This window comes from Heterocephalus glaber, unplaced genomic scaffold (genome assembly GCF_053883595.1).
Source record: "Heterocephalus glaber isolate CG9 unplaced genomic scaffold, H.glaber_assembly_v1.0 deba00001461, whole genome shotgun sequence".
In the NCBI taxonomy this organism is placed as follows: domain Eukaryota; kingdom Metazoa; phylum Chordata; class Mammalia; order Rodentia; family Bathyergidae; genus Heterocephalus; species Heterocephalus glaber.
This window is the reverse complement of record NW_028258308.1, coordinates 41,620,486-41,641,699: the sequence shown is the minus strand read 5'-3', so window position 1 is coordinate 41,641,699 and position 21,214 is coordinate 41,620,486. Positions and strand designations below refer to the sequence as shown.

Sequence of the window (21,214 nt, the reverse complement as noted above, 5' to 3'; positions counted from 1 at the left end):
ATGACTGAATAATTTTAATCAAATCAATAGTCCCGAGTTCAATATTAATCAAATCAATAAAATAATTATATTAAGGAAAAGACTGTTAACATTTAACAGGATATTTTCTGATGTTGTGATTTGGATATATCTTCATAAAGTTTACTTTTCAAACTATTTGTTTCTGGTATAAAGAAATATAATTAATTTTTATATTTAAATTATATATTGACATTTTCTAACATTTTTAACTAATTCATAGATTAGTTCTTTTCCTACTTAAATGTTTATTACAAAAATATACAGTAAAATTAATAATCAATATTTGATCATTATAATGAAGAAAGCCTACAGAAATTATGGAATACCATAAAAGAAACAAACCTTAAAACTCAAAGTTTTAGAGGGAGAGGAGAAAGGAAAAGGGCCAAAATGATTATTATTAAAAGAAATAATGATGGAAACCTACCCTAATCTGAAGAGAGATGCCAACATTTCGTATAAGAACCACAGGTCTGCAACGAGGAGTTTACTGATGTGTGGTAATCAAACTATCAATATCAAAGATGTAGAACAAATTCTGATATCAGCAAGAGATGAGAAACACATCATATAAAAAGGAGCATCAGTGCAACTATCAGCAGAAACTCCGTATGTCAGGAGAGAGTGGGATGATATATTCAAAGCACTAAAGGAAAAAAATATTGCCAACCATAGATATCTCACTCAGCAAAGCTGTCTTTTACAAATGAAAGGGAAATAAAAACTTTCCCATGCACAACATAAAGGAGTCAACCAGAACTTGAGTTGTCTTGCAGGATTTGTTAAAAGGAAATTCTTTGATCTGAAACAAAAGGCTGCTAGCTAATAACATGAACCAGGAAAGCTTATCATAGGCTATATTCAGAATGCTGTAGGATCACAATGATGATGGTGTGCCATGCCATATTATCCTAGTGTAATATTTGAAAGACAAAACTATGAAAGGAAAGTATAGGTAAAGGTAATTGTCAAGGCATATACATTACAAAATGATTTAAAGTCTGACATCACAAACGTAAGATGTGGAGAAGGAAATAAAAGCATAGAGTTATAGGCAATCAAATGAACTTGTAATCAGCCTGAAATAGGCCATTTCAAGTACGTAACTACAAAATCAAAGCACAAATCTAAGCAGAAATTTGAGCACAAGCATAAACACAAATACCAAGAGCTGTGTGTGTGTGTGTGTGTGTGTGTGTGTGCTGTACCAGCTCCTGAAAGTGTTAAGTCTTTATCTATCAGTATTGAGTTTGAATGTAAATGCATTAAAGTCTCCAATAAAAAGACAGTTGACTGAATGGATTTAAAAAACAAAACAAGACTTACTGTTTACAAGAGACTCACTTCAGCTTTGTGGACACACATACACTGAAAGTGCAGAGGAGGAATAAGATATTCCACTCACTTGTAAGCCAAAACAGGACAAGGGTAGTTATACTTAGACAAAATATTCAAAAACTATAAAAAGAGAAGCATCATTCTATAATGATAAAAGGGTCAATTAATCAGGAGACTATAACAACTGTGAATACATACACACTTAAAATAAGAGCACCTAAGTATATAAAACAAATATTAAAAGATTTGAAATAAGATAGACTGCAATACAATATATAGAAGACATAAAATTCACTTCCAAATATTTACACATAAGACAGAGAACCTGTAACAAAACACTGACTGGTACAACTTTTTAGACCAAATAGACCCAACAGACATAGGTAGAGTATGTCAACCAACAGCAACAGAATATATTCTTCTTGAGTGCACGTGAAACATTCCCAAGGACAGATCATGTTAGGGTACAAAACACACTTCAGCAAATTTAAGAAGACTGAAATTATATCATGTATCTTTTCTGATTGCAAATGTTATGAAACTAGAAACCAGTAAAACAATTTCAAAAATTCACAACTACATGGAAACTATAAACATATTCCAAAGTAATCAATGAATAAAAGAGGAAATTAAAAGGGAAATCGGGAAGTATCTTGACAAAATTGACATGGAAATAATATAATAAAGCTCAGAATATATAGCTAAAGAAATTCTAAGAGGAAAATTTATACTAGTAAATGCCTACCTCAAAAAATAAAAATGATCTCAAGTGACTTAATGTAATTACCCAAGAAATTAGAAAAATGAAAACAACTAAGCTCGAAGTTAACAGAAGGTAGTAATACAGAGAAGAAAAAAATGAAATCCAAGGTAAGAAAACAACTAAGAGTTTGATCTATGAAACAATAACTAAACTGACATCTCTCTAAACCTGGAAAAATGAGAAAATTATACATTATAACATCAAAATGTAAAGGATCATAAAAAACTATGACCCATCATATGCTGAGAAACTGCATAACCTAGAAGAAGGAAATTATTAATTCTTAGACACAAATGACCTGCCAAAATTGCATCATGAAATAAAAAATTTGAAAAGATCAGCAGCTTGTAAGGAAATTGGGTACATAAGAAGATTCTCTGATCAAAGACAAGTCTAAACTGTGATGGCTTCATTTCTAAATTCAGAAAATCTTCATTTAAAAAATGAATAACAATCATTGTCAAGTTATTGCCAGAAAATCAGAAAGGAATACTTTGAAACTCGTGTTAAGAGGCAATCATTATATTGATCCCAGAGCTAGACAAGGACATTATAAGACACACATTACATGCCAGTGTGCTTGATGAACATGCAGAAATCCTCAACAAAGTAGTAGCAAATAGAATTCAACGACACATTTAAAGGATTATTCACCTTGATAGTATCAGATTATCAATGAAATGTGTTCGATAGTTCAAAGTGTGCAATGGATAAATGTGTGACATCACACTGACAGAATGAAGGACAAAGCCTACAATCATCTCATTAGAGGAAATGCATGTGAGAAAGAACAGCCTTTCATGATTAAAAAACAATTCTCAACAAAACAGGCCTAGGAGGAATGTACCTTAACGCAATAAAAGCCATATATAGAAGCCAATAACTAATAAAGAAAACTGAATGCCTTTCTTCTGGAATCTGTAACAAGACAAGGATGCTCACTCTCACCATTTCTGTTGAGCACAGCATTAGTAGCTGTTACAAGAGAGATTGCAGTAATTAAAATAATAATGAAATATCCAAAAAAGAAATCAAGAGAATAATCTTATTTACAATCCAAAACAAATTAAATACTTAGTAACAGATTTTGCCAAGAAGGTGAATCACCTGTACATTGAAAAATATAAAATGTTGAAATAAATTGAATAAGACATAAAATAAATGAAAAGATATTCCATACTCATGGATTGGAAGAATTAATATTTTTGAAAGATCGATACTACCTAAAGCAAAATACAGATTTAATGGAATCCCTACCAAAGTCTCATTGAAATTGTTCACAGAAATACAAAATTAATTCTAAAATACATGCGAAGCAAATAAAAAACAGTCAAAGCAATCATGAGCAAAAAGAACAAAGATGGAGGTATCATACTACTTAATTTCAAATAATAATACTAAATGATAGTAATTAAAACCCTATAGTACTGGCAAAGAAAATGAACACATCAATCACTGTAACAAAATAGAGAGCTGACAAATGAGTCCATTCGTGTAGGGCCAAGTGCCTTGTGATAAAACTGTCAAGAATACACATGGGAAAATGATAGATTCTTCATTATTATGTGTTGAGAAAACACATACAGATATCCACATACAGAAGAATGAAAATACAACCTTACACAATACCATATATAAAAATCAAAAATATAATCAATATGGATTAAATATTTAAGAGGAGAAACTATAAAACTACCAAAAGAAATTTCATCGGAGGATAAAAATGCACATTAGTCTGGGAAAAGTATTTTTTTTATGTGAACCCCAAAAGTGTAGTGAACAAGAACAAAGTAGACTAATGGGATTACATCAAACTCAAAAGCTTCTGGGGCTGGGGATTTAGCTCAGTAGTTCCGGCGCCTGACTCTCAAGTGTGCAAGGTTCTGAGTTCGATCCCCAGTACCAAAAAAAAAAAAAGCTTCTGCACATTTAAGAAAATGAATAATGTGAAGGGATAACCAATGGCTTGGGGAAAGTATTTACAAGCCATATATCCAGGAATATTGAACTAATACTCAAGATACATAAGAAACTTAACCCAATAACAAGAAAAAACAGTAAAAATAAGCAAGGAAACTGTACATATTTCTCAAAAGAAGATATGCAAATGGCCAGTAGATAAAGAAAGAAATATTTAGTATCACAAATCATTTATCATAATATGCTAGTTAAACCAGAATGAGATATCCTCTCACACATGTCACAATGGCTGTTCTAAAAAAGATATAACAAGATAACAAGCGTTGACTATGCTGTGGAGAAAAAGGAACACTGCTGATGTGAATGTAAATTAGCCTATGTTGAACATCCTTAATCTGAAAATCCAAAATCCACATAAATCCTCCAAAACCCATCCTTTTTGAACACTGAGATGATGCCACAAATGGAAAATTACACATTGTGAAACTATTTCATGAATAATATTATTACAATTAAATTATTTTCAGCCTATGTGTAGGAGCATGATACATGAGTATGGAGATTCCTCCCCAAAAATTAAAAATAGAAATTCCATCTGACTTAGCTAATCCTCTTCTAGGTATCTTCCTGAAAGAGTTAAAGACATCGTATTACAGTGACTTATGTATACCCATGTTCATAGCAGCAACAACTCCTAATAGCTAAATCTTGGAAGCAGTGTATATGTCCATCCATAGATGAATGGATAAAGAAAATATAGTATTTATGCACAATGGAATACTACTGAGAAGGATAAATTTGAGTCATTTGTAGGAAAATGTATGTACCTTAAATCTATAATATTAAGTGAAATAAATCACAAAGAAACTGAAATATCATATAGGTCCTCTTATAAAAGAAACCTTAAGTATAAATAAAGAACAAAATAGAATATAGATAATGGGAAACAGGGAGACAGATCTTTTGAAAATGCAAAGGGGAGGAAGAAATCAAAGGGAGAGGGGAGGCAGAGGTAAAAAGAATTAAGGAGTGCCATGTACCAACTACCCACAATGAATGTATTTTTTATGTAACAGAAACATGTATTAATAAAAATGAAAATAAATTAATACATCTGAAGTGAAGATCTAAAATGAATAATTAAATTTTTACCTCAACAAGAGCATGTTAATAGGTGAAACCAGTTGCGGCGAAACAAAAAAACAGACATGCAACAGAAAAAACAAATCAACAGATGGTCTAGGGAAATTAGTAAATTAATTAAATGAATAATTCTTAGGAAGAATCCTCAGAGAGAACATATGTCACTATTAGGAATGAGAGGGGATGTAACTGGATTTTGCAGACAGTAGGATATGATGAAAAACTATCTCAAATGTTTGATCATTAAATGAAATGGGTAAGTTCTTTTAAAAATACAATATCTGAAAAAAACTATCACAAAATAAATGGAAAATTTTAATAGTCCCTTGTTAAAGGGATTGAATCTATAATTTAAAGTCTTTCACCAAAAAAATTTCCCCCAGAGAACTTCATTAGTAAATTTTGCCAAACATTTAGTTGAAGAAGTAAATAATTTTACATATATTCTTACAGAAAAAGGAAAATGAGAAAAACTTTTCTCAGTCAATCTTCAGGTCAAACACTGACACAAGATTAATATTTGAGCGTGGGACCCACGCCCAAGCTGTGTGGGTCATTTGGAAGCTGCCTCTCTCTTTTCTGGGATGGACCTCTAGGTTACCTGGGACAAGGGAACATGGCAGGTACAGAAACAGTGTCCTGAGGGAAAACAGCCCATGAAGCTGACACAGCCCCTCCCCAACCCTAAGGTGAAGTTGTGGGAAGGTGAGAAGGGAAATAGCTTAATTTCCTAGACACACATATAGCCAGTCCAGCCTCAAAGATTGGGAGGAGCATGGTCCACAGTCCAGCGACTGTGATGAATAAGGATCCTGTGCAGTAAACTACAAGAAGGTGGCAGATAGCAGGAAAGCTGCAGAGGAGATAATGGAAAGAGCTGGGGAGTCCACTGACAAAGGAAATGACTGATATGGGACCACACTCTAGTTTGGGGCCCGGAAGTCCCACAACTCTAGCTAGGCTGAATTCTGAGGTGCAAGAAGGGAAAAGAAAAGCAGATCCACCAGCATGCAAAATGGTCCACACTCAGTTTATTGATTTCTTCAGCTGTGACCAGGAGAGGAAAGGTGGTGTCTTCGATTCTCAGTGAGACCTTGATAGTATCTCCTGCCTTCTGAAGGGACTCCTAGTTACTATGGGAGAAAAAAACGCATGGGTTTAGGGTACTAATAGCAAACTCTATTCCACTGCAAACCATGCCTATAGGGTACTGCCAGATGAGAGATTCATGAGACAGAGAAAAGAATTTTTGAAAGAATCTCCACAATTTTTTTTTGTTAAATGTTTTCTTCATGAGTAAGTTATTTTTCTTTTTTAAAAATTCTTTCATTGGTACATTTTAGGTATACAACACAATTACGTTTCTCATTGGGAATTGTACCTTTACATAATGCATCTTGGTTCTTATTTTTTCCCCATTCCTAGCCCTCCCTTCACCCCCTCCACCCTTCCCTATTTACAAAGACTTTATTTCCATTTTTTTCAGTTCTCATCATTTTTCCTTTCCCTTCTTTCCTTTCCTTTCCTCTCACTAACCCTACTCCTTTGTGCCTTTTCTACCTATTTTGCAATATCGATTATTCATTCTAATCAATGGTACATTTTAGGTATAAAATATAATGATATTCATCGTTGGAAATTTGCACCTTTACATAGTCTCTCTTGGTTCTTGTTTTTCACCCTTGCCCAGCTCTCCCTTCAACCCCTCCATCCCTCCCTATTTACAAAGATTTTGTTCCTATTTTTCCATTTTCTCATATTAATTCAATACCCTTCTTTCCTTTCCCCTGCCCCTCCCACTTCCTTCCCCTTTGCCCCTTTTCTTCCTATTTCACATTACCTATTATACCTTTTAGTCCTTATTTACACTTTCAGTTTCTCACACCAGAGAAACTATTCAGTATTTATTCATGTGTGTCCTATTTATTTCACTTAAGAGTATCGCCTCAATGTGCATCCATTTAGCTATAAATGTCTCTAATTTCTCATTTTTTATGGCTGAGTAGTACTTCATTTTATAAAAAACCACATTTTCTTTATCCAGTCTCCAGTTGATGGGCATTTGGGCTGTTTCCAAGTTTTAGCTATCACAAACTGTGCTGCTATGAACATGGGTGCACATATATCACTGTGGTATGATTCTTTTAATTCTTTGGAGAAGATTCCCAGCAGGGGAATAGCGGGGTCAAATGGGACTTCCAGTCCTAGTTCTTTGAGATATCTCCATACTGATTTCCACAGTGGTTGCACCAGTCTGCACTCCCACCAGCAGTGGAGCAGGGTTCCTCTTCTTTCCCCACAGCCCCACCAGCATTAGTTATTGGTTGATTTCATGATAGCAGCAATTCTTTCTGGGGTGAGGTGGAATCTCAGCATTGTTTTCATTTGCATCTCTCCAATGACCAGTGATGTTGAACATTTTCTCATGTATTTATTTGCTATTTCTACTTCTTTGTCTGAGAAATGTCTGTTAATTTCAGATGCCCACTTTTGGACTGGATCTTTAAATTTGGGAGGTTTGATCTTTTTAAGTTGTTTATAGATTCGAGATATAGGAAAAGCAGGTGAAGATTTTTTCCCACATTCTGGGTTGTCTCTTCATACTGCTGGTGGTTTCTCTTGCTGTGCAGAACCTTTTTAATAAGAAGAGATCCTACTTGTTGATTGTTTGTGCTAGTTGATGGGCAGCTGAGGTTTTGTTCATAAAATCTTTTCCTACACCAGTGTCTTCAAGGGTTCTACCTAACCTCTGTTCCAACTGGTTCAACGTTTCTATTTTAATATTTAGGTCTTTAATCCATTTAGATTTGAGTTTAGTGCATGGCAAGAGATATAGGTCTAGTTTTAATCTTTGGCAAGGTGAAACCCAATTTTTCCAGCACCATTTATTAAAGAGGCTATCTTTCCTCCAAGGAGGGTGTTTGGCTCCTTTATCGAAGATGAGATGGCTGAGTGTGTCTGGCGTCGTTTCTGCATCTTCTAATCTGTTTCACTGGTCCTTAGGTCTGTTTCTTTGCCAGTATCATGCTGTTTTTATCACAGTAGCTTTGTAGTATAGTTGTAAGTTGGGGATTGTGATACCCCCTGCCATGTCTCTGTTACCTAGAATTGCTTTTGCTATTCTGGGTCTCTTCTTGTTCCAAACGAATTTTTGGATTGTTTTCTCAAGGTCCATGAAGTATGCTGCTGGGATCTCAACTGGAATTGCATTTAATCTATACTGCAGTTTTGGAAGTATGGCCATTTTCACTATATTAATCTTTCCTACCCAGGAGCAGGGGATGTCTTTCCATTTTCTGATATCATCTTCAATCTCTCTTTTCAGAGTGCTATAGTTTTCAGAGAAGAGGTCTTTGATTTCTTTCATTAGGTTGATTCCTATGTATTTCAGTTTTTTGGATGCTATTGTGAAAGGAATTGTTTGTCCTATTTCTCTCTCAGTGAGTCTGTCATTCGTGTAGAGGAAAGCTATTGATTTTTGTGTGTTGACCTTGTAAACAGCTACTTGACTGAATTTGGTTATTAAGTCTAGAAGACTTTTGGAGGGGTTCTGGGGGTCTTCTATATACAGTATCATGTCATCTGAAAATAATGACAATTTGACTTCTTCATTTCCTATCTTTATTTCTTTTATTTCTTTCTCTTGTCTAATTGTTGTGGCTAATGTTTCCAAGACTATATTGAACAAGAGTGGTGATAGTGGACATCCTTGTCTTGTTCCTGATTTTAGTGTGAAGGATTTCAGTTTTTGACCATTTAGTATGATATTGGCTGTTGGTTTTTCATAGATGGCTTTTATCAGTTTGAGGTAGAGACCATCTATTCCAATTTTTTGTAGGGTTTTTATCATAAATGCATGTTGGATTTTGTCAAATGCTTTTTCTGCATCTATGGAGAAAATCATATGGTTTTTGTCCTTGGCTGTATTGATATAATGTGTTACATTGATTGATTTGCATATCTTGAACCATCCCTGCATCCCTGGGATGAATCCCACTTGATCAGGGTGTATGATCTTCTTGATAATCTTCTGCATTATATTTGCCAGTATCTTATTAAGGATTTTGTGCATCTGTGTTCTTTAGTGAGATTGGCCTATAGTTCTCCTTTTTGTCTGGGTCTTTCTCTGCTTTGGGGATCAAGGTGATGCTTGCTTCCAGGAATGAATTTGGGAGTATTGCTTCCTTTTCAATTTCATTGAAGAGTTTAAACAGTAGTGGCAGTAGTTCCTCTCTAAATGTCTTGTAGAGTTCAGCAGTGAAACCATCAGGGCCCGGGCTTTTCTTAGTTGGTAAGTTTTTAATTATGTTGTCAATTTCATTGGTTGATATTGGGTTGTTTAGAATTGTTAGGTCTTCATCATTCAACTTTGGTAATTCATATATATCTAGCAATCTCTCCATTTCTTCTGTGTTTTCCATCTTATTGGTGTATAGGTTCTGGAAGTAGGTATTGTTGAGCCTCTGGATTTCTGCTGGGTCTGTTGTCATTTCACCCTTTTCATTCCTAATTGCACGGATTTGGGCCTTTTCTTTCCTTTTTCTGACAAGGTTGGCTAAGGGTGTGTCAATTTTGTTGATTCTTTCAAAGAACCAACTCTTGGCTTAATTGATTTTTTTTATATCATTCTCTTAGTCTCCATTGCATTGATTTCTCCTCTGATCTTTATAATTTCCTCCCTTGTATGAGCTTTGGGTTTGTCCTGCTCTTCTTTTTCTAGAAGCTTGAGATTCAGCATCAGGTTAATTGGGCTCATTCTGTTTTCCTAATGTGCATATTCACTGCCATGAATTTCCTTTGTAAGACTGCTTTCATTGTGTCCCATAGATTCCAATATGTTGTATTGTCATTGTCATTGAATTGAAGGAACTGTCTGATTTCTTTAATTTCCTCTATGACCCATTGGTTATTCAGAAGTGTGCTGTTCAATTTCCACATGTTTATGAAATTTTTTGAGTTTCTTTTGCAAAGGATCTCCAATTTCATCGCACTATGGTCTGATAATATACAGGGGATAACTTCAGTTCCTTTGCATTAACTTAAACATGTTCTATGTGTAAGTATGTGGTCTATTTTGGAGAATGACCCATGTGCAGCTGAGAAGAACGTGTATTCTGATTTTGTGGGGTGGAACACTCTGTAAACATCGGTTAAATTCATTTCTTTGAGAGTTCGATTGAGTTCTAGTATTTCGTTACTTATTTTTTGTCTAGTTGATCTATCCATTTGTGACAGTGGGGTTTTGAGGTCCCCCACTACAACTGTATTAGTGCATATATGACTTTTCATGTCCGTTAGTATTTGTTTTATATAGTTGGGCGGACTAGTGTTTGGTGCATAGATATTTATGATTGTCATCTCTTCTTCTTGGATTGTTCCCTTTACGAGGATGTAGTGTCCTTCTTCATCTCTCTTAATCAGTGTTGGTTTGAAATCTACTTGATCTGCAAAGAGGAAAGCTACTCCTGCTTTTTTTTTGCAGTTCCTGTTGCATGGAGTATTGTTTTCCACTCTTTAACTTTCAGTGAATGAGTTTCCTTTTGAATTAAGTGTGTTTTTTGTAGGCAGCTTATTGTTGGGTTTTGCTTCTTGACCCATTCTGCCAGTCTATTTCTTTTGATTGGTGAATTGAGACCATTAACATTGATGGTTATAACTGAAACATATTGACTTATCATTGCCATGACTTCTTTTTATTGGGTTCTCCCCCTTTACATTTAATTTCTTGTCATGCCAGATGGGTTCATTCTGCTTTGCTTCCTGGGGTTGTGATCCTCAATGTCTGTTCCTAGGATATTGTGTAAAATTCTTTGGAGTGCTGGTATGGTATTCACAAAGTTCCTAAGATGCTCTTTGTTATGAAAGTATCTTATTTCTCCATCCATTTTGAAAGATAGTTTTGCAGGGTACATCAATCTGGGTTGGAGGCTGTTTTCTTTTAGGGCTTGGAATATGTCACTCCAAGCTCTTCTTGCCTTGATGGTTTGTGTTGAGAAGTCTGCTGTGATTCTGATGGGCTTTCGTTTCTATGTGATTTGTTTCTTTTCTCTAACTGCTTGGAGAACTTTGTTCTTCTGTTGAGTTTCTGGAATCTTAACAATTATATGCCTATGTGTAGATTTTATTGATCAAGGCTATTTGGAATCCTGTATCCCTCACTTATCTGTATGTCAAGTTCTTTTCCCCTGCTTCGGAAGTTTTCTGCCATTACTTCTGTGAAGAGTTTTTTTATGTCATCTGCACTCTCTCCTGTTTCTTCATTGACTCCAATCAGTCTTATGTTATTCTTCTTTGAGTCGTCTAGCAGGTGCTGGATTGATTTCTCATGTTCCCTTATAATTTTGAAGCAATTTTTCTTTTCCTGGTCATTAATTGCAATCTTAACTTCTATATCTGAAATTCTGTCCTCACATTGGCTTATTCTGCTGTGTAGACTTTCAATGGAGTTTTTCATGTCCTGGAAATCTATTTGCATCTGTTTTATGAATTCCATTTGTTTCCTATGTTGGGATTCCATCATGTTCCTCAGCTCCTCTCTAGTTTCATTAATCATGTCTTGCACTAGGAGCACAATTTCTCCTGTTATCTGAGAAATTATTTCTGATTTCATTTTTTCCAGATCTCCTTTTGTTGCCAGTTCAGTGGGTCCAGGTGGTTGAGTATCAGAGTGTTCCATCTCATTTCCCTTTGGGGTTGCTGTAGGTAATCTGAAAGTCTGGTTTTGAGACTTATTTATGTGTTTTCTCATTTTGACTGGGTGGGCAGGGGGGGTACTGTTGGCATCTGTGCAGCTCACCTCCTCTGAGCTGGGAGAGGTGGGCCAGGGGCCAGGAGTGGTGGTAGGGATGGTGACCCGAAAGCCCCTTCCTCTGGGCAGGGAGCGCCAGGACGTTTGGCAGCCCAGAAGCCCCTTCCTCTGGACCAGGAGCAGTGGGATGGCAGCTCAGAAGACCCTACCTCTGGGCTGGGAGTGGCGGGATGGACGGCAGCCCAAAAGCCCTTTCCTCTGGGCTGGGAGCGGCAGGAGGGATGGTGGCCAGGCAGCCCCTTCCTCTGGACCAGGAGCAGTGGGACGGCAGCTCAGAAGCCCCTACCTCTGGGCAGGAATTCTTTAAATGCTGAGAACTTGATTAGCTCCATTACAGTGGTCTGGTGGTCCGGTGTCCTCTGCATCTTTGTAGTGTGGAACCAGGTGGCTGTACAGAGAAGAGGTCAAAGGAGTGGGGCGGTCCAGTGGATTGCTGCTGGGGCATGGGCTGATTCGGTGTTTTCAGTGTGACTGGCAACCTTGGGACCGCATCCGCAGACCTGCCTATCTGCAGCAGGCTGATTCGGTGTTTTCCACGTGACTGGCGACCTCGGGACCCCATCCACAGACCTTCCCGTCTGCAGCTGGCTGATTCGGTGTTTTCAGCACGACTCCATGAGTAAATTATTTATACTATTCTTTTCTATGATTTCTGGGGTACTGTCATTTTTAATGAGAAGTATTTGCAAATAAGAGAATAACATTTTTTCTCCTATAATGAAATTTTGTGAATGTAACAATTTACTATATTTATCTATTATTAGAAATTTACATACTGTGCATATTAATTTTACTTTTCCCATATGTTACAATCATTTTTAGATTTTTACATTGCAAACATTTTTGGTCCTGTGAAAACTCATATACCATAAGCAACTGTGCTTATTGTACCTAACAGATAAAATAGACCTAATTGTAAGTTTGTTTTATAAACTAATTTATAGATATTACATATTATTAGCTTCACTCTTTAATTCCATTCTAATAATAAGTTCTCAATAAATGTAAGAAAACATTCTTAACCTGAATTAAAAGATACTAAAAAATTTACTAAGATTGACTAAATTATTAATGCAATTCTTTACTAATTCATGTATCTAAATACTACTTAGGAATTAATTGGATTACGAATTTCATTTTAATTGAAAATATGTATTTATTTTTAAAAATCTCCTAATATACTTAGTGCTATGCATTTTGTTGCTTCCCTGTGATACTGACCTAAAGATGTAAGGAAATGACATGTTTAGGCTGACATTATACAATCTGTCAAAATTATGCTATATTTAATTTTATGGTAATGTTTTTCTCATTCTCTTCAAAGTTCTGAAAAAGAAATACCTGATAAATTTCTATTTCTATACTAATTATTACCAAGTGTAAAGATCTTGGGCCTCTTGTGCATTTCACAACTCACAGATTCCTTATATTTAAACCCCCAAACAAAATAATGGAAAAGAAAAAATATGAAAGGAAGACAAATTGAGATAATTCAGAGATGATATAATAAAAATAATTAGATAGATAATTAAGTAACAAAAAAAGATAACTGGGTAACAATAGCATGTTTTTACCTTACCCATTCTCTCCCTACCTACACTATGTCTTATCTTCATAAACTTTATAGTTACATTTTGCTATTTTTCTGAGCAAAAACTGTAATATACAGCCATTAGGTTTCTACTTTTAAAAAAATTTCTTGTTTTGTTATATTTACCCAAATAACTTCATCTACTAACATCTCCTATTGGGTTTCAAAAAGAAAAAAAGATGAAAAAAGAACAGAAAAACAATATACAACAGGTGCTATAGCAATAGCAGTAAATCACAGCAACTACATGTGCTGAGCCTATTAAATAAAATAAAACAAAACTTTGAAATGCTCTTCTGTTGTATGCTGAACACAAAGCTAGACTAGTGGGATAACTCCCAGATCACACTCTTCCAACACAACACATATTTTCCTATAGGTTATATATATACCCTTTCCTATCCCTCAGTCTACTTGAGTATCACTTCTAAAAGAGCACCAACATGTGAATGGCAGTGAGGGGTAATTGGAATAGTTATGACACCAATTATATGTGTGTACATGAACTTCTAGAGTTATCACACATTCATTACACAACTATTGTGCATTTGCTTTGTATGGTGCTACCTATAAATTGGTGATAAGCAAAATAAACATGGCTGTTGCCTTCTAGCAGTTTCAGAACATAAAGGGATGGTAGTGCTTCCAGGAGAGCATGTCTCCAGAGAAATGCAGCGTTCCAGTACTCTATCACAACTCTCATAAGATTGACAGAGAGTGAAGATGGTAAAGAAAATCAGCTTTTTGTCATTCTTCATTTGGAGGAAGTAATGTCAATAAAATAGTGGCAATGTTGGGAGACATCCAAGAACAACCGAGAATAAAGGATACAGAAAGATGTGGCTTTCCTAATGGACAGGGTCACTTGCAACGGAGAAGTCAGAAACTATAAAATTTTCTGGTACAGCCTAAAATACTTAACCTGTGGACAGGAAGAACATTCTGGAAGAGCAGTGAACTGAATGTAACTAAAATAGCTCACTTGAAGGAAAAATACTAGACAATTAAAGAAAAATGAAAACAAAAGAAAACTCCACAAGAAAGGTGGATGACCAGACCAGTAAATACTGAGTCATTTCAGAGAGGTCAAAAGGCCTTACCTGTGGGGCATGGAAAACAACACAAAAGAACACAAACAAACACAACTTAAAAAGAATTCAGAGAAACTTTGTGAACATGATTTTGGGATGTTAAAGGTTTATGAGGAACATAAACAGTTCTGGCTGCCCCCAAAATTGACAATTATTTGTGAATTATCAACATTTTCTTTATTACTTTTCAACCTATTTATTTACTAAGAAATACTTTCAAGGTAGCTTACCTGCTGGTATAGGCTTGGGTACTATCTTCTGGTGTGGACCTATATAAAAACAGCATTGATGAGTTAATACTAAGAAACTTGATTATTACGTGAATGAAGAAAGGGCCATTTTATATAAAAGTCAACTCTTTAAACATTTAGGGCACGCAAATATGTACTGTTACTATTTCTCCAAACACCAAGTACAATATACCATACCGAATTTAAATTCTCTAGTGAAGAGTAGTCTAAATATAGCAGAGATCATTTTTTTTCTTGACTTCTAAGCACAGAATGTAAGTTTGACTCTAACTTCCTAAATCTGGCATTGAGTTAACTATTTGTTTCTGGAATATACATTGCTATATGTTGTAAATTAAAATTCTTCTTCACTTCAGGGTTGTCTGGCAAACTGGACTGATGAGAAAACTTCAACTGTAGAGATCCAGGAACTCCAAGCTTGCTCCATACAACAGAGAAAAGGCTCAAGCATACAACTGCACTATTCACAAGTTTGAATCAGGAAGCATAGAAATTGCAGTCATGTTCATGACCTAGCAGAAATACATCAAAAACCTCTCCTCCTCCCAGTTTGGATCTCTACAACTCAGGTCATGAAGAACTGCCATGAGATTGAACACTCTTTCTGGGACTGAGCTTACAAATATAAAATAGTAAATGTTCATGGGCATAGCACAGTAAAACAAAAAATACACACATCAAGATCAACAATGAACAAAAACCTTCAGAAAATGTTTAACATTTCTGCAGAGATCAAGGCAGAAGTAAGGCAAGAAAAATGATAACCACTAAAAGTGTGGGTAATTAGTGAAGTGATATGTGAAAATCAAACAATGCCAAATAGGTAAAAATCCATATTTATGAGCAGTTCAGTTAAGAAACATGGAAGCTAAATTGAGAGGACCCTATTAAATGAAGTCATTTCAGATGAAGAAAAAAAGAACAGTCAAGAGTCAAGAATCGAACAGATACAGTGGACCCCTGAAAATCATGGTGGTTATGTTCCTTGAGTACCCGCAAATTGTGAAAAACTGCAAATTTCAGATATGGTCAGAAAAATGCCTATAAATGCCTATTTCATAGTTTAAATCTAATCGCTTCTTGGCTTTTTGGCTAAGATCGAGTGTATAGTTTAAACCTAAATGTGCTATGTCTCCCACACTTACGTAATTTAATTTAATTAAATAATGTATTATAAAGCCTTAGAAGGTGCAAACATTTTGGCCACATCTTAGAGATCTTAGGGCTTTGAGAAGAACAAAACTGGAAACTCTCAAGATAGCTACAGGTGGTATAGCAGTGAGAATTCTGGTACATCTGCCATGGTTTATAGGGCAACAGCCAATCAGCAGCAAAGAGAACTAAATATAACTCTTGGATTGGCTATTTACAAAATTCCCACTCAAAAAACAATTGCAGAGGAGAGCTGAGGGAGAAATTGTGGGGGTTTCCATAAATAATTACTAAGTTCTAATGAAAAATCCACAAACAACTGAGGCCTCGAACTCTGAACCACAACTTCCCCAGGGGATAACTGTAACAACAGAACTCTTCATGAAATTAATGCCCTGAGTCTTCTTATCTAATGATTATATTGAATCCAAAGCTGGATAAATCTTTAAATGCTATATCAAAACATATGTTAATAAAACATTTCAAAGAAGAAATCTTACAAGCCACCTAAAAAATACACACATTACTTGGAAAGGAATAAATAATCAGACTAACAACTGATGTTCATTTGTTGACCTTAGATGGTATGTACATGAAAAAACATCATGTTCACGCATTTACCACAAAATGTTTATAACACATAGATGCTAACTAAAAGGCAAAAGAGTTGTTCTTCAGCAACAAGAAAATTGAACCCACAATGAAGAGTAAATGTAGTCAAGAATGATTAGTGAGCAAAAGAGTTGATGGATGATTTTAAGTCTTTATATAAAAGTAACAATAAATGGAGGATGAGGCCACACAGGTTAAAAACCTAGAGGAAGCTGAACGCAAAATAACAACAATATTGGAGGATTCATGATCAGAACTTGCTGATAAATGGTCTAAGAACCTCCTCTCATTTAGGAAAATACTGGAGATATTGACAGAATTTAGACATTTAAAATTTAGTTATACCCCCATCCGGGCCTCCCAGCCAGGAGCAGACCGGTGAGGAGTGGAGCCAAGTGGAGCCATCAGCGCTGCCCCATCCCCATCCAGGCCTCCAAGCCAGAACTGGACCAGTGATGATCCGAGCAACATGCCTGCAGCACCACTGCCACCCCTACCCCCACCCCCACCTACTACAACACTCTGAAAAAAGAGATCAAAGAGGATATAAGAAAATGGAAAGACATTCCTTGATCCTGGGTAGGAAGAACCAATATAGTGAAATGGCCATACTTCCAAAGCTGCTATACAGATTCAATGAAATCCCGATTGAAATCCCAACAGTATATTTCACAGATCTAGAGAAAACAATGGAAAAATTCATTTGGAACCAGAATAGACCTAGAATAGCAAAAGCAATTCTAGGCAACACAGACATGGCAGGGGGTATCACAATCCTCAACTTGAAACTATACTACAAAGCTATTGTGATAAAATCAGCATGGTACTGGCAAAGAAACAGACCCAAGGATCAGTGGAATAGATTAGAAGATGCAGAAACAACTCCAGCCATACTCAGCTACCTCATCTTTGACAAAGGAGCCCACCATCCTCACTGGAGGAAAGATAGCCTCTTTAATAAATGATGTTGGAAAAACTGGATTTCAACTTGCCAAAGATTAATACTAGACCTCTATCTTTCCCCATGCATTAAACAAAAATCAAAGTGGACTGAAGATCTAAATATTAAAACAGAAACACTAAACTTGCTGGAAGATAAGTTAGATAGAACTCTTAAAGACATTGGCATAGGAAAAGACTTTATGAACAAATCCTCAGTAGCATGGGAAAGTAGCACAAAGAATCAACAACTGGGATCTTTTCTATTAAAAAGCTTCTGCACTGCAAGAGAAACTACCAACAGAGCTAAGAGACAACCTACAATGTGGGAAAAAAAATTTTAGCACCTGTTCTTCAGAAAAAGGTCTACTATCCAGAATAAAGAAGTAAAAAAAAATCAGACACCCCCCCCCAAATATAAAGACCCAATTCAAAAATGGGCATCTAAAATGAACAGACATTTCTCAGACAAACAAGTAGAAACAGCAAATAAACATATGAAAAAATGTTCAACATCATTGGTCATTCAAGAGATGCAGATGAAAACAACACTGAGATTCCACCTCACCCCAGAAAGAATGGCTGCTATCAAGAAATCAACCAATAACAAATGCTGGCAGGGTTATGGGAAGAAAGGAACCCTTCTCCATTGTTGGTGGGAGTGCAGACTGGTGCAACCACTGTGGAAATCAATATGGAGATACCTCAAACAACTAGGATTAAAAGTCCCATTTGACCCAGCTATTCCTCTGCTGGGTATCTTCCCCAAAGAATTAAAAGAATCATACCACAGTGATATATGTGCACCCATATTTATAGTGGCACCATTTGTAATAGCTTAAACTTGGAAACAGCCCAACTGCCCATCAACTGGAGACTGGATAAAGAAGATGTGTTTTTTTATAAAATGGTGTACTATTCAGCCATAAAAAAGGAGAAACTAGAGACATTTATAGCTAAGTGGATGTACATTGAGGCAATACTCTTCAGTGAAATAATTATGAGACACATGCGTAAATACAGAATAATTTCTCTGGTGTGAAAAACTGAAAGTGTAAATAAGGATCAAAATGTATAATTGATATTGTGGAATGGGAAGAAAAGGTCTAAAGGAGTAGGGAAAACGGGAGGGGTAGGGGAAAGAAAATAAGGGAAAATAAAATATATGAGAAAAGAGAAAATAGGAAACAAAGTCTTTGTAAATAGGGAGGGGTGAAAGGAGTAAAGGGAGGGCAGGGGAATGGGGAAAAAATAAGAACCAAGATACATCACGTAAAGTTACAAGATCCCAGTGATGAATGTAACTGTACTGTATACCTAAAATGTACCAATAAACTTAATGATAAAAATAAATAACATTTAATTATAATAAGGTAGTAATAATATGACCCACGTGGAGCCATACCACTTCAGTGCTTTCTTGGCTTCCACATGATTTCCCAATGGCTCTCTGCTAGTTAAAGATTCCGTCAGAGATTAATGACCTGACAGCTACATTGGCAAGTGAGGTTACTAAGATTTAAATGAGCAATCATCCTAAAAATGTTTGTCTGGTGCACAGTAAGCCAGAAGATTAACATTTAGACCAGTAGATTAACATTTCAAATTAAATTATTGTAATTATAATATACATTTTTTCTGTGGATGATCCTGTCATCCCTCGCTCAATATATCTGAATAACAATTCTCAGAGAGAGTATGTTAACTAATTTCAAGATGAGAGATAACATAATGAGAGAGGAAGAAATGGTGGAATTTGCAACATTACAGGTACATGAATGTGTAGGTACACATGTACATGTGAACACACATGTACAGACTTTTCTATGCATTTTTCTGTTTGTTTTTGTTTTATTGATCACTTACCATAAAGCACCTAGTTTCCTACATGTTGGTTATGCAATACTGAGTGAGAGAAAGCCAGTCTTTATTTTGGAGATGACAGAATATAAGAAGACATATAACTCAAGGCCACGGCAAAGTAACCAAGACTTCTTATCTTTAAGCACCACAAGATAACTCCCTTGTTCACAATAACAAAAGAGGACATAATACAGAAACTAGCCATTTTGGTTTGAAGAAACTAATTCATGGTTCCAAAGTATAACTTTAAAGAAAAGGCAATAATAATAATAATAACAATGAGATTAAAGATAAGAAAAGCCTTCTTACAGATGAGGGATACTTTTTGTAATGAAACTTCTAGAAAGTCTACCCTATGGATTTGGAAAGAACTGGACTGGCAGGAATCTAGAGAGAATAACACTACCCCTATATACACGTAAACAAAGACTGTGAGAAAGGGAGGAGTGAAAGCCCCAAACAACTTACTTCTGCAGAGACATCCAGCTTTCAGAGTGTGAAGGGACACTTAGTTAAAATTACTTTGTAATATTGAAAGACTTTAAGATACACAAGTTTGTTGGTTTAGAATGATTTCTCTTTAGAAAATTATTCTCAAGTAACCCAGGAAGCAGGCATTCACTTAGTTGTTCATGAGCATATCTTTAGCATAGCTTTCCAACATTTATTAAATAAAGCAAGCTTATTATAAACTCAATTACTCTGTATTAGCATTTTGGGTTTTTAGTGCAGTATTTTACCAATTGAGAGTGTTCAACAATATTTAGAAACTGAATTATCAACTCACTCTTAGTTTTCAGCATGAATCTGTATAATACTTTCTAATTTACTTACCTGCTGACATACGTGTTAGTGCTGCCTTCTGATTTGTATCTAAAAAAAATTGGAAATAATGACCCAATTAGTACTAATAAAGCTTGAAAAATTTGTAAATGAATGTCAGACTATCATACAAGCAGTATAATCTCTTTTATAAAACTAGTTACAGATAACTTTGGACTCTACTAACCAAGCACAGTACCTACCACTAAGTTAACTCTCCAGGGTTTTTCATTATCACTTCTAAACACAGAGTGTACATTTGATCCTGAATGTTTGATTCTGATCTTCACACCCCAAATTTTAATTTTTTAATTCATTGTTTAAAAATGGATTACACTGTATAAATTAAAAACTAGACTGACTTCTAGACAGTCTGGTAAAATGGGCCAGGAAATTTTCCCTTTCCATTCACCACACAGAGGAGTGGTTAAAACACACACACACACACACACACACACATACACACAAACATTTACCACACAGCTGGGTTAACAACAAGGAAAGCTTCTACTAGCATGAGTAAAAATGATAAAATTTACAGCTCACAAGTAAATGGAATTAAGGATGAAAGACTGCAGATAACATAATCTTACATATAAAAATCTCTAGAATTCACAAACAACTCTTATAACTAATAAATCCAGTAAAGGGGCAGAATACAAAATCAACACACAAAAGTTGTATTACTATACATACCAACAAACTGAAAAAGAAATTTAAGAAAACAATTTCATTTACAGTAGCCTCAATAAGAATACAATACTTAGAAATAAATTTTACAAAAGATGTATTCTTTGAAAATTACAAAAAAATGTTGAAAGAAATTGAAGGAAGAAAAAGAAATTGAAGGAATAAATAAATGGGAAGATATTCCATATCAATAGATTAAAAGAATCAATA

At 35.4% G+C, this 21,214-nt stretch overlaps 1 protein-coding gene across 1 annotated transcript in view; it reads right to left on the bottom strand.

Moving 5' to 3' along the window:
* Positions 1-5,200: 5,200 nt before the first annotated feature.
* Positions 5,201-21,214, bottom strand: part of LOC101719058 (disintegrin and metalloproteinase domain-containing protein 32) — a 147,220-nt gene continuing 131,206 nt past the window's right edge. The window contains exons 21-23 of the mRNA XM_087217354.1: positions 20,327-20,365; positions 14,906-14,944; positions 5,201-6,318 (exon numbers count right to left, since the gene is read on the bottom strand). Coding sequence (XP_087073480.1) covers positions 6,312-6,318; positions 14,906-14,944; positions 20,327-20,365 — 85 coding nt within the window. The 3' untranslated portion in view covers positions 5,201-6,311. The remainder of the gene's footprint in view (positions 6,319-14,905; positions 14,945-20,326; positions 20,366-21,214) is intronic.